The sequence below is a fragment of the Falco peregrinus genome, chromosome 18, assembly GCF_023634155.1.
Source record: "Falco peregrinus isolate bFalPer1 chromosome 18, bFalPer1.pri, whole genome shotgun sequence".
Classification (NCBI taxonomy): Eukaryota; Metazoa; Chordata; class Aves; order Falconiformes; family Falconidae; genus Falco; species Falco peregrinus.
In genome coordinates, this window is record NC_073738.1 from 6,089,823 (window position 1) to 6,114,177 (window position 24,355).

The window sequence follows — 24,355 nt, forward strand, 5'->3', positions numbered from 1 at the left end:
CATGGCATGTCCTGCCCCGTGGCCAGACTGGCACAGCCCGGGCAGATGGAGCAGGGAAGTGGGCTCTGATCATGGCACAGCTGGGGGTACAGCCCTGATGCTGCCCATGCTATAGCCAAAACACTGCTCGTGGTATGGCCCCAATGCTGCCCATGCTATAGCCACAACACTGCTCATGGTATGGCACTGGTGCTGCCCATGGCATGGCTCCAGTGCTGCCGATGCTGTGTCCCCAAGCCCTGCCTGTGGCACAGCATGGCACATCCCCAGGCCTGGCCAGGCTCCTGCTGGCACCTCAGGGCGATGCCCAGGAGGGTGGGCCCTGGGCTGCACCCCCCCCGGGGATGAGCAGGGTAGGGACCGGCCCGGTACAGGGTGGGGGGCCCTTGCCAGCACCCCCAGCTCCCGGCACAGCCCCGGGCCCCCCCTCCGGCTGCCGACGTGGAGGCTGTGCTGGAGACGTGTCAGCAGTGGGGTGGGAGCCAAGGGCATCGCCTGCGCCTGCCCCCAGTTTCGGGGGGGCAAAGGCCGTCAGCAGCCACCCCGCCAAGGGAGGAGGCACCGGCCAACGGGGGCCAGAGGAATGTGCCGGGCACCGCAGCCGCTCGCCGGATCCCCGCCGGCCGGAGTCCATCATCCCTGTCCCCCTGTGGGGATGCGGCTGCTTCCAATTAGGGTCCATAGTGCCGGGGGGACTGGGGGGGCTGGGGTCAGGGGACACCCCCTGCACCCCACTGCTGCCTGTCCTGGGGGTCTTCGTGGGCACCAAGCGGGGGGGTCCTGGTACTGGGCACAGACTATGACATTGGGGACACTGTGGGCTCCGGCACAGTCCCCCTGGCGCTGCTGTGCCTCAGTTCCCCTCCCAGGCGGGTGCACACGTGTGCATGGGCAGGGACGGCAGGATGCTGGCGGTAGGGTTTTTTTGGGGGGAGGACTTTTAAAACTTTTTTTAGCTTTGCCCCAGTTTCATCCCTTTGAAATCCTTTTGTTGAATGTCCCCGCCCACCCCGCACAGGCCACGCCCAAACAGACCGGCCACGCCCTGTCCCCATCCCCCCCCAGTTCCCGCCCCCCCCCCCCCCCGCATTTCCACGGTGCCCGATCCTGCTGCCAAAGAGCAGGGACCGGCCCCGGCGGCTGTGGACGGGACGTGGCGGGGGTGGGGGGGGACCCCGTGGAATGGGGGGGGACTCTGTGGGATGGGAGGGACCCTGTTGGATGGGGGGACCCTGTGGGGTGGGGGGGACTCCGTGGGATGGGAGGGACCCTGTGGGATGGGGGGACCCTGTGGAATGGGGAATGGGGGGGGACTCTGTGGGATGGGGGGACCCTCTGGGGTGGGGGGGGACTCCGTGGGATTGGGGGGACCCTGTGGGATGGGGGGACCCCATAGGGTGGGGGGGACTCCGTGGGATGGGAGGGACCCTGTGGGATGGGGGGGGACCCTGTGGGGGTGGGGGGGGACTCCGTGGGATGGGAGGGACCCTGTGGGATGGGGGGGACCCTGTGGGGTGGGGGGGGACTCCGTGGGATGGGAGGGGATCCCGTGGGATGTGAGGGGACCCCCTGGGAATGAGGTACACCATAGGGGTGGTGGGACCCCGTGGGATGGGGGACACTGTGAGGAGGGGGAGGACCCCGTGGAGAGCAGCCAGCTGAGAGGGAAGAGTTAACCCCTCCTCGTCCATGCTGGTCCCCCAGGTAGGGAACTGGGATGAACTGGGGGGAGCAGAGGGGAGGGCTGGGAGGAAGGTGCTGACGTGGGGCTGGGAAGTGGCCGGGGAGGAGGAGGAGGAAGAGCTGGGGCTGGGCTGGAGCATCGCTGCTGCCTGGGCCGAGCTCCAGCTGGAGGGACCCCTTGCCGGGGGTGGTGGAGCTGAAGGGGCCGGGCTGGGGGGCTGGGCTGGGGACACGGTCCTGGCTCCCCCTGCCAGGCCCCAGCTGAGCCCTGCCTTCCTCTGGGGTGAATAGATCCTGCCCCACAGTGGGGCCTGGCCTCCCACCCCCCTGAAACTCCCAGTCCCACAAAGCCTGGGACCCCCAGCTTTGGGGAACCCTTCTCCCCAGGGACACGGAGCTCCCAGAACCTCCCTGGAGTAGGGGGTGCCTGTGGCTGGGGGACCCCCTGGGCTGTGGGACCAGAGAGCACTGGTGTCCTCGCATCTCCCAGGGGACATCCACCACCCTGCCTGCCTGGCTGCAGCTGTCCGTCTGTCCTGCCATCCATCCACCTGCGCCACCTCCCACCTGTACGTCTGGAGGATCCCAGCCCCTGGATCCAAACTGAATCACTCCTGATGAGATAAACCCCCAAACCATATGCCCACCAGCCCACCCCCCAGTCCAACATTCATCAATGTCAACCTCAACCCAAGAGCCCCAGCCACCAACCCAACAACCCCAGAACCCCAACCAACAACCACCACCCCAGAACCCCAATCACCAACCCAACAGCCCCAACCCCAGAATCCCAATCACCAGCCATCATCCCCAGAACCCCAATCACCAACCCAACAGCCCCCAGAGCCCCAACCACCAGCCTCAGAACCCCAACGACCAACCCAACAGCCCCAACCCCAGAACCCCAGCCATCAACCACCAGCCCCAGAACCCCAATCACCAACCAACAGCCCCAACCCAAGAACCCCAACGACCAACCCACCACCCCCAGAACCCCAACCACCAACCAACAGCCCCAACCCAAGAACCCCCACCACCAAGCCAACAACCCCAACCAGAAACCCAACAGCCCCAACCACCAAGCCAACAACCTCAACCCAAGAACCTCATCTGCCAACACAAATACCCCAACCACTAACCCAACAGACCCAACCAACAACCCAATAGCCCCAACCACCAACCCAACAGCCCCAATCACCAACCCAATAGCCCCAACCACCAACCCAAATACCCCAACCACCAACCCAACAGTCCCAAACCACGCCGGACTCCCCACTGGGACTCATATCGCCCCTCCCCAACCAGCAGTGGTGGGGACTGCTGCCAGATGTGCCCAATGTCCCTTGGGAACCAGGGACCTGCCCACCCCTCTTGCTGGCAGGGGAGACCCCACAGCTCTGCCCCCCAAAAGCCATCAAACCTTCAGCACTGTGAGTGCCGGGGCTCCCTCCATCCCTCCTGGGGGCCTCTTGGGGTTTGCACACCCCCCTCTCCCCAAGAGTTTGGGGTACAGCAGCCTCCAGGATGCCCCCCCGCACCCCAGGGTCCTGTCGGCAGGGGTGACGGAGGGTGTGAGGCAGGTGCCGGCAGCCCCACGCCCCGGCCACGTGGCACCAGAGCCACTGTCCAGCCAGGCCACGGGCGCTCGCCCAGCCCACGGTGGATGAGGTCACTCCGAGGATCCGCGCCGGAGAAATCCCAGCCAGGCTCCGGTGCCGACCGGCAGTGCGGAGAGCCCTCACATCCCCTTCCCTGTCCCCATCCTAGTCCTGGTCCCCATTCCCAGCCCTGGGGATATGAATCTGGCAGCTCCTGGGATGCTTTTCTGGGGGGCTGAAGTGATGAGAGGGGTGGGGACCCCCTCCAAAGGGACCTGGGGGCTGTGGGGGGTTGGGGTCCTGAGGGTATCCATGCACCCCTCCCAGCCCCATGGTCCAGCTGGGATGGGGCTGAGGAGCATCACCCCCTCCCCAGGCTGCTCCAAGGGTGCGGGGGGCACTGGTAGGAGCAGCAAATTCTTCAATGAAACTGAAAAAGACAAAAAAAAAGGGGGGGGGGGGCGAAGGAAAAAAAAAAGGAAAAGAGAGCAAGCAGGGAAGCAAACTGGGAACGGAAAATGTTTGGCGTGGAGCTCGGCCCTCAGAGTTTCCATCCCGACTCCACGAGCCCAGACGGCGAGGGCCCGGGCTGGGCTGCTGCTCCCCCACGCGGGGGGTTCCCCCCTCTCAAAGCCCCTCTGCCCCCAGAAGCCCCACTGGCCCCAGGGGTTTGCCTCCCTCCTTCCCCAGCTCTGCTCTGGACCCCAGCCCCAGAATACAGGGGTGCAGAGGGGGTGGGACGAGCCCCCCCAGGAGGGACCCAGGCCTGGGAGGGGGCAAAGCCTAACCCCGATCCTGCTGGACCCCTCCCAAGCAGAGGGACCTCCGTGCTGCTGAGTGGGGCGAGGCTGTCACCTGCCCGTCCCTCCCTCCAGCTGGGGGTCCCCAGGCCACCCCGGGGGGGACACGGGGAGCCGCTGCGGGACCCTCGGGCAGCCGGTGCCCCCGCCACGGAGCAGCGTGGCGCTGGCAGCCCAGAGGCTAATTAAGCAATTTGCCCGGCTTGCTTTGAGCCGCTGGAAATAGCCGGGGAGCCGGGCCGTGATTACGGGGTTTGCCCTGCCTGCCGCAATTGAGGGTGCCGAGGGCCGGCCGGCCACCAGGAATAGCTGGGGTGGTGCCGGGCTGCGGGCTGCGCCCGGGCTGGGGAAACTGAGGCACCGAGTCCCCACCACGTCCCCACGGCAGATGTAAAATGAGGGTGGAAGTGTTTTGGGTTCAAGCGGGGTGGGATGTTGGGAAAATATCCCTCCCCCCCCCTTGCCCCCCTCCCAGGCTTCTCAGTGCTGGCGTGGTGGGACATAGCTGGGTTTGGGGACGCCTGGGTCCCTTGGGAGTCGGGGGGGGTCCTGCAGTGGGGACCTCAGTGGGGTCAAGTCCTGCCGTGGTGTCAAACACCTGCGTGGCACTGCCTCGTGGGACACCCACTCCCCATCCTTGCCTGGACCACCCCTCCAGGCAAAGCCGCAGAGCCGGGGGGACCCAGGCATCCCCGGTGGGGACTGATGGGTCCCAGGGCTGGGTGCGGGATGGGGAGTGGGGTGACTGGGGGGCCTGGTGTGGGGCTGGCTCCCAGGGCTGCAGAGTGGGGAATGGGGCAGGGGAAGGGGGAGAAAAAAGGGAGTTAATCCGATCCATGTGTCTGCACTGTCGAGGGGAGTTAACTCACACCAGATGCTGATGTCTGCTCCAGCTCTTCTCGGCACAGGCAAACAAACCCCAGCCCCCGGCCCCACCAGCTCTGGGTTTCAGTAGGTCCCAACCAAAGGGGATGGGGGCAGCGGGGCAAGCTGCCCTCCCCCTCCATCCATGGGGCAACCCCTGCCCTGGATGCGGTCACCAACTTTCTGGGGCATCTGCCTGAGTTTTTGGCTTGACTACTGAGTTTTTCAGATGACCACCAAGTTTTGGGGGTCACCACTGTGTTTTTGGGGCAGTCAACTCCATTCCCACACCCCCAGCTGCAGATCCATTTTGCACCAGTGAAACCAGTCTGGGCTGTGCGGGACAGGCTCCCAGATTGCCCAAAGGATGGGGCTGACGGGAGGTGGCTGTGGGGGACAACCCTTCGTCCCAGTGCCCCCAGGAGCAGGAGGTCCCAGGTGGGCATCACCACCCTGGGCAGGACCCAGCACCCGGGGCATCCCCCAGCCCGCACCCGCAGCAGTCGGCCCAGGCCTATGCTTGGCGTCTCTCATTCCGCTTCCTAGGATCCTAATGACTTTTCCAGGCTTTTTAAATTTTTTTTTTTTTTTTTTTTTTTTTAAAGCAGGATTTCTTCCCTTTCCCTTCCCAGCCCCCAAACCCCTGCACCGAACCCTCCTGCATTCCTGGGGCAGTCGGCCGGGGGCTGATGAGGTGGCATCGTCCCGTTCCCCGTTCCCCCCCCCCTCCTTTTTTTTCCTCCCTCTCCATGCATATATTTAAAAAAAAAAAAAAAAAAAAAAAAAGATGACATTCTTTTCTTTTCTGTCATGCTGCAAAAATTAAGACACATCTTCAGGCTGGAGCCTGGCCAGGGGTTTTCGAGTTGCCGAGGCATGATTGGAGGAGTCTTCTCCTGCAACGTGTCTCGGATGCATAGATACAGGGCTTGAAAGCTGGCCAGCTGCTCCTTGCGCGCGCACGCGTGTCCCCGTGTGCATGCGTGTGTGTGCGTGTGTGCAACCCGCACAGATAACTCCTCCTGGGCTGTTTTTTTTCTTTGCATTTAATTGCAGGCTGGAAAAAAAGACCTCGAGAGGTCACTGGTGTGAGGGTGGGTCGTTGGGTTTTTTTTTTTCTCTTTCGACGTGTCTCTTCCCCACCCCCCGGCCCCGTTATTTCATTGTTAAATTGCATTGATTTATTTTTTTCCTGAAAAAAAAAAGTAACTTGGTGGGACCTCCCGCTCAGACGTGGTTTCCCTCTGCAGGGAGCCCTGTGCTGCTCCCAGTGCTCCCAGTGTGCTGAAGAGCCTGCAAGCCCTCAGTGTGGTGGGGGGGCAAGCAGAGGTGTGAGGGCTGGACCCAGGACTTTGCTCCCCCCCTACAGGAAAGACCCTACCCCCATTTGCCACCCCTTTCCCTAAAAATCACCCCTTAAAAGAGGGGGTGACCTCCCCCGGGTGCCGCATTGCCTTTGCAGGGTTCCTTCCCCACTCCATCCCTGAGCTCCAGGCAGCCACCCCAGCCCTGGTAAATACGTATATTTTTTTGGCGTGTAATTACACCCTCCCCAAATTGCACAGTAGATTGTGGATTATTGTCAACGAGCTTTTGCTTTTTCCAACCAACGTGGCTCCTTCAAATGTGGAAACGGCCATGGAGGCGTGCCAGGAGGGGAGAGGGGAGAGGGAGCCGGATGGCTAGCAGGGAAAGGAGTGAGGAAAAGAAAGGAAAGAGATGGAAAGAAAGGAAAAAAAAAAAACCTAAGCGAGTGTTTCTTGGTGGTGGGTTGGGTGTGTCTGTGAGTTGGGGTCCCGTACGGGGCTCCTCACCCAAGGGATGCTCTGGGTGCCTGTTGCTCATGCCCTTGGCCTTTGTGCTGGGCTGGGGGGTTTGGTCCTGCTGCATGAGGGTCTTCATGGGGACAGGTGGGTAGGTGGGTGCCGGCGCACCCTGGATGTGGGGATGGGTGGCAGGGGTGGGGGGTCGCAGGCAGGAGCAGGCGTTTGCCGTGCCCCGGCTCCCCTGGTGCAGCGCCCAGCGTCGTGTAGCACCAGGGTCCCCAAAGCGCCACGTGCCACATTGCCTGTCCCCACCCCACCCAGCCACATCCAGTCCCCCAGACACCTCAGGGTGCAAAACCCCCACCCCCAAAACAACCCCCCCCCATGCCCCCCACCTCCCACCCCAGCATCCCCTTCCCATCCACCCCACAACCACCGCTCCCAGCCCCAGTGCGGGATGACATGCATGTGCATGTCTGTGTATGCGTGTGCATGGACAGACAGACGGAGGGGGGGGTGCAAGGGGTGCCCCCCGACTCGCTGGGTGCTGCTGATTGGCCGAGGGGCCGTCCAAAATTCCCCGGTTGCGATGGGTCCCACCTCTCCCCGCTGGCGCATCGTATATAAGAGGAGGCGAAGGAGTGGGCAAGGGCAGTAGGAAGTTTCTGCTGGGGTCTGGATTTGGAGCTCCAGAGTTGGATCGGCCCCGTATGACCCCAACCTAAGAACAAAAGAGACCCCAAAGAGTCTACATGTCTAATATTTAGACATGTTCAGCTTTGTGGATTCTCGGTTACTGCTGTTGATAGCAGCGACTGTACTACTCACCCGCGGGCAAGGAGAAGAAGACAGTAAGTAGTCGGCGCCGGTGATGGTCCTCACTGCTGGTGGGATGCGGGGTGGCGGGTGGGGACAGGGTCGGGCAGCATCTTCGACACTTGGTCCTGCTGCCATGGGTTGGGGAAGCATAAAGGGGCAGCTGGCATCTGGAGCGGAAAAAAAAAACCTGGACAAATTAGGTGGCGGGGGCAGGAGGGGGGGAAGGAGGTGGGGGGATTTGGGGTTGGGGGGTGAAGGGGTTTTAGGGGGTCTGTGCTAGAGTGGAGAGTCAGGGCGCCCTGCCAAGAGCAGTGAGGGAGGGAAGGGTGGAGAGGAGCCGGCGGGAAGGAGGGAGCTGGGGAAGAAGGGGAGGAGGAGGCAGGGAAGGGGAAAGGGGGGAAAGAGCGCGGGAGAGAGTGGCGAGGGGGGAGAGGAGGGGAGAGGGGGGCCTGGCCCCAGGATCTGCAAAAGCCATCAGGAAAGAATTAGAAAAGTCTCGGATGATTCATAAGCAAAATGTTTCGGCAGCCTGTGGAGCTGGGACTGGCCAGCCCGCTCGGCCACCCCGGGCCAGGGATGCCCACCCCACAGCCTCCCTGTGGGGCTGCACCGGGGCTTGGGGGGCTGGGGGCATGGCTGGGGTCACCAACCCCCACTGCCAGGGTCCCCCTGTGCCCTGGTGGGCTGCCTGCGCCTGCCACCTGCAGGCGTGGGGACACGGGGGACCCTGGACGGAGCCAGGCCAGCAGCACCCTTTGCATTTTGCCAGTTTTGTCATTTGGGGTGGATTTTTCGGTACCTTTTTTGGTTTGTTTTTTTTTTTTTTTTTTTGCATTTGACAATATGCATTCTGCATTTTACCTTTTGCAATAGGTATTTTGCCTTTTGCATTCTGAATTTTGCCACAGGCATTTTGTATTTTGCCTTTTGCATCTTTCCTTTTGCAATAGGCATTTTGCATTCTGCATTTGGCCTTTTGCAATAGGTGGGTTTTTTTCATTTTGCTTTTTTTGCCCTTGCTGAGCGGGGGGCTGCAGGCCGGGAGAACTTCGTGCCCTCTCTCCAGGACCCCTTCCCACTGTGGGGCCAGCCCTGGGCCCTGGCGCGCTGCCCTGCCCTCCCCACGCCAGCCCCCCCCCCCCCCCCCCGCGCCCCCCCCCCCGCCTCCAGTCCTGGACTCTTATTCCCCAACCCATCTGGCCTGATCCAGCCTTATCCCGAAGCCGCCTGGATCTAATTTCAGCCCAGACGTTGGGGCCAACCCCCCCCTTCCCCGATCCCACCCATCCCATTCCTATCCCATCCCCATCCCATTCCTGTCCCCGTCCCCCGTGGCCAGCGGGGACCCCCCATGCCAACCCCCTGCCCGCCGCGGGGGTATTTGCCTTGGCCCCATCCGCTGCGGGACGTAGCAACTGGCTGGAGGTTTTTGTTTAAATTCCAGCGTATGTGGGAAGAGTTTATTGTGGTGCTTTTCCTGTGTCACCGCGACGGCCTGATGAGAAACAGATGAAAGGGAGAAACGCTGCAGGAGCAAGGGGGGGATGAAAGGGGCAAGAGCAAGAGCAGGGCCGTGCAGGGGGCCGCCGCCATGCCCCTGCCCTCACGCTTCCCCGTGCCCTGCCCTCTCTCCCAGTTCATACTGGAAGCTGCATACAGGATGGGCTAACATACAACGACAAGGATGTGTGGAAACCCGAACCCTGCCAGATCTGCGTCTGCGACAGTGGCAACATCCTCTGCGATGAGGTGATCTGCGAGGACACCTCCGACTGCCCCAATGCTGAGATCCCCTTCGGAGAGTGCTGCCCCATCTGTCCCGACACCGACGGTACTGTGCCACCTCCGTGTCCCCCTGGCCCCAGCCCCACGCAGGCTCGTTGTCCCCAGGGAGCCAGACCCTGTGCTGGCTCAGCATCCCTCCCCCTGGGTGCCCAGACTGCGGGATGGGGGTGGGTTTGGGTGGGGGGATGGGGCATGCTGGGCTCCTCTCAATGCCCGTCCTTCCTCCCGCAGCCTCCCCTGTCTACCCAGAAAGCGCTGGAGTAGAGGTAAGGGCTCCCTTGTGCCCCCAAACCCTGTGGCAGCCCCCACCTGTTTTTGGAGACCCCCTTTTCTAACGACCCATTTCATCTCTCCCTGACAGGGCCCTAAGGGAGACACCGGCCCCAAAGGAGACAGGGTGGGTATTGCCGCTGCAGGACCCTCCCAGCTCAGCCAGGTCCCCCGTCCTGCTGGAGCTCACCCTCCTCTTCTCTCCCCACAGGGACTCCCCGGCCCCCCTGGCAGAGATGGCATCCCTGGACAGCCTGGCCTCCCGGGACCCCCAGGCCCTCCAGGTCCTCCAGGCCTTGGCGGAGTGAGTATGGGGGGGTCCCCGGTGCACAGACCCCCACGGGGGTGCCTGTGCCCTGCTCACCCCCTGCTCTCCCTCCTGCCTGCAGAACTTCGCTCCTCAAATGTCTTATGGCTACGATGAGAAAGCCGGTGGCATGGCCGTGCCTGGCCCCATGGTGAGCACCGGGGTGGCACTGGTCCCCTGGGGACACACACAGGGGACAGGGGGAGGTGTGAAGCCAGGTGAGGCACCAGGAGCACTTCCCATGCTGCAGTGCTGAGGATGCTGCCAAGCGGTAGGAGGTGGGAGGGATGGGGAGGGACATTGGTCCTGGAGGTGATGGGGACAGGGATGGGATAGTGATTTGGGACAGGGATGGGGTGGCAATGTGGACAGGGAATGGGTGCTGATGGGTACAGGGATGGGGTGGTGATGGGGTGGTAGTGGTGTAGCAGTGTGGACAGGGATGGGGTGGCAACGGAGACAGGGAATGGCTGGTGATGGGGACAGGGATGGGGACAGAGTAACATGGCAGCCACTCATCACCACTTTCTGTTATCCTTCCCAGGGTCCAGCTGGTCCCCGCGGTCTCCCCGGTCCTCCTGGTGCTCCTGTGAGTATCTCCTCCTCCCCTCGTTAGGGGGACAGCAGCCCCATGGGCCCCTTTGGGTGGTGGGAGGCCAGGTGGGATGGGATGGGGGTGAGGGCAGGATGGGGTGTCCCACTCTTCCCAGTGGCTACAGGAATACATGGGGATGCATGTCCTTGTGCCACCGTATGGGAGGCAGGGGGACTGCCATTGCCACTGGGGTGTTCAGGCCAAACCTTCTAATTTTCTAACCCATTCCTCCCCTTCCCCCCTTTTCTTTTATCTTTTTTTCCCTACCAACCCACAGGGTCCTCAAGGTTTCCAAGGTCCCCCTGGTGAACCCGGAGAGCCTGGTGCATCTGTGAGTCCTGCCACCTCCCTCTCCAGCCTGATATCCTGCAGGGATGGGGACAAGGCTGCCTGTTCCCAGCCCTGGCCATGGCTATGCTGTCCCTGCTCCAGGACATCTCATCTGGGATCATGGGAATGGGGCTGCCAGAGCCTGGCACTGTCCAGCCCAGGTGACAGGGGACAGCTGTCACCCACAGCATCCTCACCCCTGCCCTGCATCTCTCCTAGGGTCCCATGGGTCCCCGTGGTCCTGCTGGCCCCCCTGGCAAGAATGGAGATGACGTAAGCGACCTGTGGATAGGGTCTTCTCCCCTTTCCATTTGGGGCCTGGTGGCCCTGCCAGCCCCCCAGGGGAGCAGAAGCTGCTTGCCTTGGGGACATGCCACCAACACAGTGTCCTTCTCCTTAGGGTGAAGCTGGAAAGCCCGGCCGTCCCGGAGAGCGCGGTCCACCCGGCCCCCAGGTGATCTGCTCTTGGCCAGGGTGCCCCCCCCAGGGGGCACAGGAGGGGCACCCCCACTGTGGCCTGCCTGGTGGCAAAGCAAGGATGTAACACCAGCTACCTGTCCCCACTGGGGACAGGGGTAGTGGGATGTGGGGACAGCCCACCCGAGCACCTCCATCACCACTTCCCTTTTCTCCTAGGGCGCACGTGGTCTCCCAGGAACAGCCGGTCTGCCAGGCATGAAGGGTCACAGAGTGAGTCCCTCCTCCCACACTTGCAAGATTTAGGGGAAGGGGGAGCCTGATCTCACTGGGGCGTCCCCTCCTGACCCCCCTCTTCTCTCTCCTGCTCCCCAGGGCTTCAGTGGTCTGGATGGTGCCAAGGGTGAGCCTGGTCCTGCTGGCCCCAAGGTGAGGAGCAGTGGCAGTGTCACCCCTGTCCTCCCAGGAAAGTCATCGCTGCTCCCTCCTTCCCTCCGGCGCAGCTCCCTCAATGTTGTCTTTTCTCCTAGGGTGAGCCCGGCAGCCCCGGGGAGAACGGTGCTCCTGGGCAGATGGTGAGTGCTGGAGCCTCCAGGGACCATGGCAGTGATCTGGCCTCGGCCAGCAAAAGGGGACAGGGATGGGGATGGGGGGCAAGACCTGATGGGGGAACAGCTCGTCCTTGGGGATGCTTCCCAGGGATGCCCCAGCGAATGGGGTGGGAGGGGGTTTAACCTCTTGGAAATGTCACTGTGGGCAGGAGCAGGGGGGGAACGAGGTGGGCACAGGGATGGGAGAAGGCCTGGAAAGGGGAAAGTGTCTCTTCTGGTGACTCAGATGTGTCCTCCCTTCCCCAGGGTCCTCGTGGGCTTCCCGGCGAGAGAGGCCGTCCTGGTCCTTCTGGCCCTGCTGTAAGTACCTGGTTTGGGTAGGGCTGAGCATCCCCTGCCCTGGGGTGCAGGGGGGACTGGGGGCCACCTCTCCTGCTGGTGGGCATCACTAATGGGTGCCTCCTCTCCCACAGGGTGCTCGTGGTAACGATGGTGCTCCTGGTGCTGCCGGTCCTCCCGTAAGTAACCCCCAAAACCATCCACCCTTTGCCAGCACCTGGCATCAGCTCCAGCTTCTCCGGAGGGAGATTCCATCCCAGCTCTACCATGTCTGGGATACCTGGCTGGGGGTCAGAGCTCTGCTGCCCAGAAAACCCACCAGCACCAGATGTGTGAGGTGGGATCCCTCCTCTGATATGTGCCCTCTCTCCTGTCTAGGGTCCAACTGGCCCCGCTGGTCCCCCTGGCTTCCCTGGTGCTGCTGGTGCTAAGGTAGGACCTGCCTGGCCATCTCCTCCCAGGTGGCATCTCCTGGGCTGGGAGAAACTGGTGGAAACTGGAGCATGGGGTGGGGGGAAAAGGACGGGGCATCAAATGGATTACCCATGTGGCCAAGAAATTAAAAAGCCCAAAGTGCCATGGGCTTGCTGCTGCCTGGAACAGTGAGGCAGATGGGGTCATCTCCAGCCAAGTCCCATCAGCATCTCTCCAGGCTTTACCTCCACGGGAAGGGAGCTGCAGATGGAGGGAGCAACCAGCCATGTCAGAGGTTTCAGGGGCAGCCTCTGTGCTCACAGCTCTTCCTTCCTCCTTTTCCTCCCCAGGGTGAAACCGGTCCCCAGGGAGCTCGTGGCAGTGAAGGTCCGCAGGGTGCCCGTGGTGAGCCCGGTCCCCCTGGCCCTGCTGGCGCTGCTGGTCCTGCTGTAAGTGGCATCTGATGGCTCCTTGTCCTTTGGCCTTATGTCCTGACAGCCCTGGCATAACCTTCCTCCTCTTTCTCTCCGCAGGGGAACCCCGGTGCTGATGGTCAACCTGGTGCCAAGGGTGCAACTGTGAGTGTCCCTTGCCCTGCACCTGGCTCTGGGATGAGGGGCTGTGCTGCTTCCTCACCACCTCGTCTGCCTCTCCTAGGGTGCTCCTGGCATTGCTGGTGCTCCTGGCTTCCCCGGTGCCCGCGGTCCCTCCGGACCCCAGGGTCCCAGCGGTGCCCCCGGGTCCCAAGGGTAACAGCGTGAGTATCCCTGGACACCTCCACCCGCCTCCTCCCGGAGTCAGATTCCTTCTGCTCCAGCAAGCTGCTGGTCCTCCCTGGAGATGTCTCCCCTGGCATTCCCTGTTCCCTCCAGCCCTGCAAGTGGCAGGATGGTGCTGGGGGCTGACAGATGCTGAGCATTCCCTCTCCTGCTGAGCGGCTGGGCAGGATGCAGCTCAGGGCTCCCTTTGTTTATCCATCTGGTGTTAAACTGCTTTTCTCTTCTTTCCTTCCACTTCCAGGGTGAACCCGGTGCTCCAGGCAACAAGGGAGACACTGGTGCCAAAGGCGAACCTGTAAGTGACCCCCACCACGTCTCCTCGGCGGCTCAGCCCCTCCTGACTCCCATGCACCCTGTGGGTGCTCATCCCTTTGTCTCCTTCCCCAGGGTCCTGCTGGTGTCCAAGGTCCCCCCCGGCCCAGCCGGTGAGGAAGGCAAGAGAGGAGCTCGTGGTGAGCCTGGCCCTGCTGGACTTCCTGGCCCCGCTGGCGAACGTGTGAGTAGGAGCTGTCCCTGTCCCCATCCCTGCCATGTCCCTGTCCCCATCCCTGTCCTCCTTCCATCTCCTGATATCAGTGGCTGAGCCTCACAGGTGTGCAGGGCCAGGCACCCACTGTGGTGACATCCCCAGCCCTTTCCAATGCCCCACCGAGGTCTCCAGTGGAGGTTCTCAGCAGGGACACCAGGCTGCTCTCACTGGTGGCCAGGTCCCACAGTGGCACATCCCTCCCCTGGACCCCCAAACCCCCTGAGGTTACCCCGTGTCTCCGCACTGACCCCTCTCATGTCCCGCGCAGGGTGCTCCTGGCAGCCGCGGCTTCCCTGGTGCTGATGGCATTGCTGGTCCCAAGGTAGGTGCCCACACCTCCCTCCTGCCTGTCTGGGCGAGAAAGCCGTGTCCTCCAGGGCGGTGGGGACACCGGACACTTGTCACCTGTCCCCACTTGGTGGTGAGACTCATTCTGCGCCACTGACAGCTCTGGTGACACTGCTCCGGTCCTCATCCCCGGGTGCTGTCCTGCAGCTGGGGTAACCTCTGTCCTCTCTCCCACCCTCCCCACAGGGTCCCCCCGGCGAGCGTGGCTCCCCCTGGCCCTGCCGGCCCCAAAGGATCTCCTGGTGAAGCTGGACGCCCTGGGGAACCTGGCCTCCCTGGTGCTAAGGTGAGCATGGCAGGGTGGTGGGCACGATGGCACAGTGGCTACAAGGAGCAGCAAGCCACATCAGCATGGCCACCACACTGGTGGCTCTGCTCCAGGGTTGGATGCTGGCTGCTGTGCTCTCCATGCTGGTGACGAAGCTGCTTTCCAGGATGCTCACATTCACTGGAGCATCTCTTGGGAGACCTGAGCTCCTAACCCACCTCGTGCTCCCTTGCAGGGTCTGACTGGAAGCCCTGGGAGCCCTGGTCCTGACGGCCAAGACTGGCCCCCCCGTAAGTTGTACCCACCAATGCCCTGCTCCTCCCTCAGCTCGCCATGGCGTCTGCTAACCGGGTGCTCACTCCCCCCATAACAGGGTCCCGCTGGTCAAGATGGTCGCCCCGGCCCCCCCGGCCCCCCTGGTGCCAGAGGTCAAGCTGGTGTGATGGGTTTCCCTGGTCCCAAAGGTGCTGCGGTGAGTGTGACCGGGCGCTGCCTCCCCTGGGGGGCTGCTGGAGGTGCTGCTGCCTAGAGTCCTGGTCCATGAGGGACTCCTGCCCACCGGCCACCGCCACCACCAGGACAGTGGCTGCGGGTGGGCGTGTGGCTCCCATGGGGCAGGTGCTCAGGGAGGGGTGGCTCAGGGGACACATGTCCCCCAGGGAGGGCTGCGCTGGTGCATCCTCCAGCCTGTAGGTTCCTGCCTGTGGGTATCGCGGTACCGTCATGGGTCTCATCCTGCTCTCTTGCTTTCAGGGTGAGCCTGGCAAGCCCGGCGAGAGAGGTGCTCCCGGTCCCCCCGGCGCCGTTGTAAGTATTCACCAGAGCCCAGCCAGGCTGGGGCTTGGCAGGGAGCTTCACCCCGGCGTGAGGCGGCAGGGACGGGGCGTGGGGCAGCTGAGCTGGGGAAGGCTCCAAGGATGAGGACGGTGGTGGGCTGAGGTGGCTGGGACTCCAGCCCGGTGGCTGCCAGCAGCTCTGGAGTGGAGACAGCAGGGGGGTGACGTGGCTGCGGGCAGCTCGCTGCGGCTTCTCCTGTTCTTCGAAGGATGCTACGGCTGCATCCAGCCCCTCACCTCGTTCGGGGGGGTGCAGAGTCCCACGGGGACATCGCTGGGCTGTGGGTTGGGGCTGTGCTCTGAGCACCCTCTTCTCCCTCTTCCACAGGGTGCTGCTGGTAAAGATGGTGAAGCTGGTGCCCAAGGTCCTCCCGGCCCCACCGTGAGTATTAGTGAGCCCTTGGCCACCTGTGGCTGCGCTTGGCCACCAGAGAAGGGGCTCAGGAGCCAGCTTGCCCCCCCCCAACTTGTTCCATCTCCCTCAGGGTCCTGCTGGAGAAAGAGGTGAACAAGGTCCTGCTGGTGCTCCTGGCTTCCAGGTGAGGGGTGTCCCCTTCCCCTGTGAGGGGACAAGCCATGCAGGGTGGGGGTGACACTTCTTTCCTCATCCCCTTTGGTCACCCATCTCTGTGGGGTCTCATCACTCCTCTTCTTCCTCCGCAGGGTCTGCCGGGCCCTGCTGGCCCCCCCGGCGAGGCTGGCAAGCCTGGTGAACAGGTGAGTGTGGGTGAGCATGGCCGTAGCGTGGCACCACCCCTGGCCCCTCCCCATGGCCCCTCTCCCAGCCTGAGGACTGGGATGGGGGACCCCCAGTGCAACCCCAGGCAGTGTGCTCCTCGTAGCCTCTCCCAGGAGCGGCAGGGACCCCAGCCCTGCCCTGTCCTCCCAGGACTGCGGGACTCCCCTCCCTCCCCAGCACTGGGGGCACCCTGGGGACCCCTCCACCTGTCCCCAAGGCCACCCCTTCCTGCCCTGACTCTGCACCCTCTCCCCTCCTGCACAGGGTGTCCCCGGAGATGCTGGTGCCCCCGGTCCCGCTGGTGCCAGGGTAAGTTGAACCCCACTTGCTCCTCAGCTGCCTCTTGGCACCCCCCTGTGCCCACCACCCCCCTGACAGCCTTGGCCCCTCTCCTGCCTCCCCTCTCCAGGGTGAGAGAGGTTTCCCCGGTGAACGTGGTGTCCAAGGCCCTCCCGGTCCCCAAGGTCCTCGTGGTGCTAACGGTGCTCCCGGTAACGATGGTGCTAAGGTAGGTGCAAGGTCTCAGCTCCTCTGCCACATCGTGTTGGGACTGTCTGGGTGATGGGTGGCCATCCCCAGCTCTTGGGGTGCAGGTGTAAAGGCGAGGAGGGGGATTTGGCTTCACGCCCTTTTTCTGGGGCTGGGGCTGAAGCCGGGATGGAATTTGCAGTGCTGAGGAAGCGTTGGGTTCTTGCTAACACCCATTTCTGTCTCTCCTGCCCAGGGTGATGCTGGTGCTCCCGGTGCCCCCGGGAACCAAGGGCCCCCCGGTCTGCAGGGTATGCCCGGAGAGCGTGGTGCTGCTGGCCTGCCAGGTGCCAAGGGTGACAGGGTATGTGTCCCCCAAAATCCTGACATCCCCCCTTGGTCCTCTGCTCCCAGTAATCCCTGTGTCCTCCTCATTGTCCCCTTGGGGCTGGATACATTCCCTAAGCCAAGGCCAGTCAGCAGCAGCTGCATGGGGAGGGGATGCTCAGTGCCACCTCTGTCCCCCTCCGAGTGTGGCCCTCAGGGACAGTCCCTTCCTGGACCCCAGGAGGAGGAGGATGGTCCCAGCCTCTCCTAGGGAGGATGAAGAGCCAGGGGTGCCTCAGTGCCACCTTGCAAAGAGGAGAGGAAGAGGAGCGGGGCTGAACCTCCAGCAGGGACCTCCCCACGTAACCTGCCATCATCTTCCTCTCCCAGGGTGACCCCGGTCCCAAAGGTGCTGACGGTGCTCCTGGCAAAGACGGTCTCCGAGGTCTGACTGGTCCCATCGGCCCCCCTGGCCCTGCTGGTGCTCCCGGTGACAAGGTAGGGCTGCCCCCCAGCCAGACACTGCACTGGGGATGGATGTGTCCTGGCATCCGCCACCATCTCCTTACCACAGCCTTGACCTTTTTTTTTTTGTTTTCCTCCCCTTTTCCAGGGTGAAGCTGGTCCCCCGGGTCCTGCTGGTCCCACTGGTGCCCGTGGTGCTCCTGTAAGTGTCCCTCCACCCTGGTCAATGGCCCTGCCATGGGTGACCATCCCTTGGGGCAGTCAGTGGCCGTCCCCTGCTTGGTGTCATACCACTCTTGCTATCTCCTAGGGTGACCGTGGCGAGCCCGGCCCTCCTGGTCCTGCTGGATTTGCTGGCCCCCCCCGTAAGTGCAACGGTCTCACGCCTCCCTGCTCCAGGGGCCTGATCCTGCCCTGCTGAGGTGATGCTGAGCCCCATCCGCCTCACCCCACTCCATTCTCCCACAGGGTGCCGATGGCCAGCCTGGTGCTAAAGGTGAAACTGGTGATGCTGGAGCCAAGGGTGATGCCGGTCCCCCCGGCCCTGCCGGCCCCACTGGTGCTCCTGGCCCTGCTGTAAGTTGCACCCCCCAACCCCACATCCACTTGGGGTCCAGCTCCACGGTGCAGCTCACCTCTCTCCTCCTCCTCTTCTTCCTCCACAGGGTGCTGTTGGTGCTCCTGGTCCCAAAGGTGCTCGTGGTAGTGCTGGACCCCCTGTAAGTACCAGTCTCATGGTGGTGGAGGGTTTGGGACCCCAGGGGACTCCCCTGGGCACAAACATCCCCGAGGTGGCTTAGCTGTGTCTCGCTCCATTGCTCCAACACTGTGGGGCAGAAGGGAGCTGTGGTACTTCCAGCCCTGCACCCCCCAAAACCATCTGGGGGATGGCATCATCCCAGGGAGGATGAAGTAGAGGGAAAAGGGGGATTTGCCTTTATCCCCCCCCACCCCCAAATCAGCCCCAGCTCCTCCCCGGATGGATGCTTTCCTCCTGGCCACTGGCCCCAGGGCTCCCTGTGGTGGCCTTCAGCCAGGGGACTATCCCCTGGAACTACTCCACTGCAGGGGCAGGTGGTGCCTCGATCCAGCCCCTGGTGACTCCAGCTTTTCTCCCTTCCAGGGTGCTACTGGTTTCCCTGGTGCTGCTGGAAGAGTTGGTCCCCCTGGCCCCTCTGTGAGTACCCCGGCGGGGTGAGAGGTGGGGGGCTGGGAGGGGGGCAAGAAAGTGCTTGATGGTTGCTGCTGGTGATGGGGGGACACAGTTGGCACAGTTCCAGTTGGCACAGGGACACCCCTGGCCACCCTTCAGCTGGCAGCTGGGGCTTCCCGGGGCTGCTGCCTGACAGCATCGCTTCCCCCCACCCAGGGAAACATCGGCCTCCCTGGCCCCCCTGGCCCCAGCGGGAAGGAAGGTGGCAAAGGACCCCGTGGTGAAACCGGCCCCCGCTGGGGCGCCCTGGTGAACCTGGCCCCGCTGGCCCCCCCTGGCCCCCCTGGTGAGAAGGGCTCTCCTGGTGCCAGATGGCCCCATTGTAAGTCACCTCCCGTCGGACCCCCTCCACAGCGCCAGGGCTGCTGGGCAGCATCATGCTCCCCCTGCATCCTTTGGCCATCCCCTTCCACTGGAACAGTGGCCCCCGCTGCTGCCACCACCCTGAGGTGCCATTTGTCACCGCAGGGAGCTCCTGGCACCCCCGGACCCCAAGGTATCGCCGGCCAGCGTGGTGTTGTCGGTCTCCCTGGACAGAGAGGAGAAAGAGGCTTCCTGGGCTGCCTGGCCCCTCTGTGAGTACCTGGGGGCTCCCCAGGAAAACGATGCTGGGACCCCCCCTGGTGTCCAGCTCACCTGTGTGGCCCCAGGGGGAGGATGCCTCGCCGGTGCCTGACACCCCCCTGTCCCTCTCCCATCCACAGGGTGAACCCGGCAAGCAAGGTCCCTCTGGTTCCCCTGGCGAGCGCGGTCCTCCCGGCCCCATGGGCCCCCCCGGCCTGGCGGGACCCCCCGGTGAAGCTGGACGTGAGGTGAGCAGCTGTGGGCAACTGGTGGGGTTGTTGGGGGGCACAGACCCCTACACATCAGCGCTGGGCTCACTGTGCTGAGGACTTGCCGGCTCATGGCACTCATGAACGCTGCTGCAGCCGGAGCATGGCAGGGCCCATGGCGGGCTGAACAGAGATGGTGCCATCGAGGGCCTCGTTAGCCCCTACCTGCCCTAACAAGGGGGTCTTGGCTTCTCCATAGGGTGCTCCTGGTGCTGAAGGTGCCCCTGGTCGTGATGGTGCTGCTGGTCCCAAGGTGAGTGGGCTGGTGAGGGGGCTGCGGGAGGGGGCAATGGGGCTGTGCTGGCCCACACTGACCTCTCCTCTTCCTCCTCCTCCCCACAGGGTGATCGTGGTGAGACTGGCCCCGCTGGCCCCCCTGGTGCTCCCGGTGCCCCTGGTGCCCCCGGCCCCGTTGGTCCTGCTGGCAAGAATGGAGATCGCGGTGAGACCGTAAGTGATGCTCTGCCCAGAGTGACCCCCCTTGCCCCCCTCCCCAGCCTAGGGGTCGCCCCAGGCTCGACCCTATTACCGAGCAAGGACTGATCGTGCAAACCTATGGCGGGTTGGGGTCTGGCCCCCGGCTCGGCTCTCCCTGAAGAGATCTACTCTGGGAAGCTGTGCATCCCACCACCCCTCAGGGTGATGCTGTTGTGAGCTGGTGGCAGCAGAAGGTGGAGGATGCTCTAACCTGTCCTCTCTTCTCCTGTCCCAGGGTCCCCAAGGTCCCGCTGGCCCCCCTGGTCCTGCTGGTGCTCGTGGTCCTGCTGTAAGTTGATGTTCTCCTCCATCCTCTTCGGTGCTTCTGCATCCTCATGAGTGCAGGGGCAGTTGCTGGTCTGGACCCTGCTCAACACATCTTCCTCCTTCTCCTCCTCCAGGGTCCACAAGGTCCCCGTGGTGACAAAGGTGAAACTGGTGAACAGGGTGACAGAGGCATGAAAGGTCACAGAGGCTTCTCCGGTCTCCAGGGACCACCTGGTCCTCCTGTAAGTCCCACGGGGTGATGGTGGCCTTGGCTGCTGCCCCACGGCCTGGAAGCAGAGCGAGATGCTGATGCTCTTCTCCTTCCTTGCTTTGCACAGGGCTCTCCTGGTGAACAAGGTCCTTCTGGTGCTTCTGGTCCCGCCGGTCCAAGAGTAAGTGCACAGCTGAGCCATGGCCTCCAGCCAGGGCTGGAGCATCCTGGGGGAAGTGGGTCCCCGCTGCCATCGGGCTCCTCATGGATATGTGGGTCAGGGCTGGAGGGGACAACTCTGCCCAGGCAGGATGGCCACGCTCACCTCTTCTCCTCTCCACAGGGTCCTCCTGGCTCTGCTGGTGCTGCCGGCAAAGATGGTCTTAACGGGCTGCCCGGCCCCATCGGCCCCCCCGGCCCCCGCGGTCGCACCGGTGATGTTGGCCCTGTCGTACGTATCCTGCCCTCTACTGCTACCTGCCCAGAGCCGCCTGCTTTCATCTCCTGTTCACCATCCTCCTCCTTCTCCTCCAACAGGGTCCCCCTGGCCCCCCTGGCCCCCCTGGTCCTCCCGGCCCCCCCAGCGGTGGCTTCGACTTCAGCTTCCTGCCCCAGCCACCCCAGGAGAAGGCCCACGATGGTGGACGCTACTACCGAGCTGATGATGCCAACGTAATGCGCGACCGGGACCTGGAAGTTGACACCACCCTCAAGAGCCTGAGCCAACAGATCGAGAACATCCGCAGCCCCGAGGGCACCCGTAAAAACCCTGCCCGTACCTGCCGCGACCTGAAGATGTGCCATGGCGATTGGAAGAGCGGTCAGTGTCCCCGCTGGTCCTCGTGTCCCTCACTTCCATCCCTCTGTCCCCTCTACCTGCTCCTCGCTTCCATCCTTCTTCCACCCTTCCAGTTGATCCTCACCTTCATTCCTCCATCCTGTCTCTCAAGGCTGCTCTCAGTGCCACCATCCTCTGCCTCTTGCGGCTGTTCCTCACCTCCAACCCTCTTACCTGCTCCTCACATCCATCCTTTCATCCTCCATTTGTCACAGCTGCTCCTCACCTCCTTCCTTTGTTCCTCATGGCTGCTGCTCAGCTCCATGCTCCACCCCGAGATCCCTCCTACCTGTTCCTCACCTCCCTCCTCCATCTCTCTTGGCTGGTCCTCACTCCACCCACCATCCCTCCATCCTCCTTCTCTCACAGCTACCCCTCACCTATCCCTCCATCCTCTGTTCCTCCCACTTGTCCCTCACCTCCGCCATCCTCCATGGCTACTCCTCACCTCTGCCCCTCCATCCCACATGGCTGCTCCTCACCTCCATCCTTCCATTCACCTGGCTCCTGCCCCACACCCTGACCACCCTCCCTCTGCCCCACAGGCGAATACTGGATCGACCCCAACCAAGGCTGCAACCTGGATGCCATCAAGGTCTACTGTAACATGGAGACAGGCGAGACATGCGTCTACCCCACCCAGGCCACCATTGCCCAGAAGAACTGGTACCTCAGTAAGAATCCCAAGGAGAAGAAGCACATTTGGTTTGGCGAGACGATGAGTGACGGCTTCCAGGTGAGTAAGGGGACAATGAGCGGGGACAACCGGGATGGACCAAGCTCTGCAGTGCCTAACGCCTCTTCCCTGGCAGTTCGAGTATGGTGGTGAGGGCTCCAACCCTGCTGACGTCGCCATCCAGCTAACCTTCCTCCGCCTCATGTCCACTGAGGCCACCCAGAACATCACCTACCACTGCAAGAACAGCGTCGCCTACATGGACCACGACACTGGCAACCTGAAGAAGGCCCTTCTCCTCCAAGGAGCCAACGAGATCGAGATCAGGGCTGAAGGCAATAGCCGCTTCACCTACGGTGTCACCGAGGACGGCTGCACGGTGAGTGGTCTGGGGGTGGTCATGGTGGCAGCGGTGGGGGCGCATTATGGGGACGTGGCTGATCCCGACCTCCCCGCAGAGTCACACCGGTGCTTGGGGCAAGACAGTCATCGAGTACAAGACGACGAAGACCTCCCGCCTGCCCATCATAGATTTGGCTCCCATGGACGTTGGTGCTCCAGACCAGGAATTCGGCATTGACATCGGCCCCGTCTGCTTCTTGTAAACCGGACGCCCCACGCGTAACAGGAGAGAGTAATAATAATGATAATAATAATAATAATAAAAAAAAAAAACAGCCAAAAAAAAAAAGAGAAAATTTCACATGGACTTGAATTTGTGTCGGTTTCTATCCAGCGTCTCTAAAACTATTTGCGTTTCCATAAAAGAAAAACCTAAAAAAAAACCCAAAAAAGCATTCAACTAAAAAAAAATAAAAATAAATGACTTTTCAAACAAAATCACCAGGAAGTGGGTTCGCTTGCTTGCCCTCCTCTCCTCCTCCTCGGGGTCAGGCACTCCTCAGCCCTGAAGACGGCATGGCTCAGCTCACCGAAAGCGCCACTGCGGCCGTGCCGAGCCTCCCCTGCAGTGCCGAGCCCCCAGCCCGGAGCGCCGGAACCGGCCGACCCCCCCCCTCCAGCCGACCTCTCCCCACTGGCCTCTTTGCTTCTTGCATCTCATTAGGATATTAATTTTTTTGCTGGAAGGAAGATGTTTAACTTTTGGTTATAAATTGCTTTTTTTTGTTGTTTCCCCTCTCTCTACCCACTCCCTTGTTTTTGGTTCCCGCCCCCCCCCCCCCCCCCCCCTTATTTTATTTTATTCAGGCAGCAAAATCAATTCATTCCAAGCACATCAGGGAGCAGCCGCTGCCCCGCCGCTGAGCAGACCCGATCCTTCGCTGCGTACTCTCCTTTTCTGGAAGGCTACCTCACTGCTGTGCTTTGGTGTTATTTTTTTTTTTTAATTTTGGGGTTAATTTTGTTTCATTTTCAAGTAGTTTTAGCTTCATTTGGGGTTTTTCAGCTGTGCCGGGACTTTCCTGCCAGGTTCAGAGCAAAGGTGCTAATTTTTCTCTAATATTTACCCTCCTCCTGTTTTGTTGCTCTATTGATCTTTTATTTTTATTTTCTTCCATTCAAGGTCCCTCGGGAGTTGCTGAGGTTTCTTACCCCTAGGATTTTTATCCTTTTTTTTTAATTATTATTCTCTTATTTTGGTCCTGCAACACCCGAGCCTGGGACCGCCTGGTGCTACACCCTCCAAAGACGTGACTTAGCTTCATTTGTTTTAATTTCCCTCTATTTTATTTCCACCACCGCCACCTCCTTTGCTGTCCAGCTCAACTTGTGAATTTTCTAAAGGTGCTATTTCCCCCCCCTTCACCCATCCCATGAGCAAATCATGGAGCAAATGCAAGGGAGAGCCAAAAAAATTGAAAGCCTCGAAAGGGAAAAAGGACAACCCCGCTTTCCAGGTTAAGCAGGTGGATCTTCAGCTCCGCTCTCATCTTCCAGCAGCTTTTCCTCCATCCATCCATCCATCCATCCATCCATCCATCCATCCATCCCACCCTCCCTCCATACCTCCCCGGGCACGGAGGGGCATGAACCCACCCCGCTTGCTGGCCCATCTCCTGGCGGATGCTCCGGGCTCTCCTGGAGTCTGTACCTAGTTTGTATATGTATAAAAATTTGAAAATTGTTTTGGTTTTTTTTTTTTTTAATTATTTTTTTTTTGACTGCTGAAATAAAGCATGTGAAATGATCCAACAAACCTGGGGTGCTCTTCACCAGCGGCTCTTGCTCTCGTGGGTCAGGGTGGGGGTCCTGGGTGAGTGGGTGGGGTGCGGTGGGGTCGGGAGCCCCTCATCTCTGCTCCTGCTCTCATCCCGGCTGCTCCCGCTCTGCTCCCGCCGCGCTTCTGCACTCCCGTCCTGCCCGTCCTCCCACCCCAGCGCGGCCCCCGCCCGCCCCCGCCAGCCCCCCAGCCCTCCTCCCCCTCGCTCAGCCCCCCCGCTGCCCTGCGGGGGGAGAGGAAGGAAAGGGGGAGCCACCCCCCAGTAGGACGGGTGGGGCTGGGATCTGGGGGGCAGAGCTGCTGTGCACCCACGGTGAAGGGGACCTTGGTGTGTGTCCATCCCCCAAGTGTGGGGAGAACT

General features: G+C 62.1%; 1 protein-coding gene and 1 long non-coding RNA gene across 2 annotated transcripts; one reads left to right on the top strand and one right to left on the bottom strand.

The window, feature by feature from the left end:
* The first annotated feature begins 7,361 nt into the window (after positions 1 to 7,361).
* On the top strand, positions 7,362 to 22,655 carry COL1A1 (collagen type I alpha 1 chain). Its single transcript, XM_055789844.1, is given in 59 exon segments — positions 7,362 to 7,562; positions 9,167 to 9,361; positions 9,547 to 9,581; positions 9,677 to 9,712; positions 9,797 to 9,889; positions 9,975 to 10,043; positions 10,437 to 10,481; positions 10,765 to 10,818; positions 11,037 to 11,090; positions 11,218 to 11,271; positions 11,454 to 11,507; positions 11,610 to 11,663; positions 11,765 to 11,809; positions 12,092 to 12,145; positions 12,259 to 12,303; positions 12,503 to 12,556; positions 12,889 to 12,987; positions 13,072 to 13,116; positions 13,196 to 13,270; positions 13,272 to 13,295; positions 13,559 to 13,612; positions 13,705 to 13,725; positions 13,727 to 13,813; positions 14,115 to 14,168; positions 14,381 to 14,401; positions 14,403 to 14,480; positions 14,698 to 14,736; positions 14,738 to 14,752; positions 14,836 to 14,934; positions 15,216 to 15,269; positions 15,627 to 15,680; positions 15,784 to 15,837; positions 15,962 to 16,015; positions 16,302 to 16,346; positions 16,447 to 16,545; positions 16,762 to 16,869; positions 17,223 to 17,330; positions 17,446 to 17,499; positions 17,608 to 17,661; positions 17,766 to 17,873; positions 17,963 to 18,016; positions 18,421 to 18,474; positions 18,667 to 18,741; positions 18,744 to 18,779; positions 18,781 to 18,819; positions 18,821 to 18,832; positions 18,979 to 19,060; positions 19,063 to 19,085; positions 19,215 to 19,322; positions 19,543 to 19,596; positions 19,686 to 19,793; positions 20,056 to 20,109; positions 20,222 to 20,329; positions 20,426 to 20,479; positions 20,642 to 20,749; positions 20,836 to 21,118; positions 21,682 to 21,872; positions 21,949 to 22,191; positions 22,271 to 22,655. Coding segments are annotated over 59 exon segments (4,359 nt in total). The 5' UTR covers positions 7,362 to 7,480; the 3' UTR covers positions 22,418 to 22,655.
* LOC114011697 (uncharacterized) lies at positions 9,192 to 18,436 on the bottom strand. Its single transcript, XR_003553740.2, has 3 exons — positions 17,933 to 18,436; positions 14,095 to 16,004; positions 9,192 to 13,096 (listed from the first exon to the last, which is right to left on the bottom strand). It is a non-coding gene; the product is annotated as an uncharacterized LOC114011697 (long non-coding RNA).
* Positions 22,656 to 24,355: the final 1,700 nt, after the last annotated feature.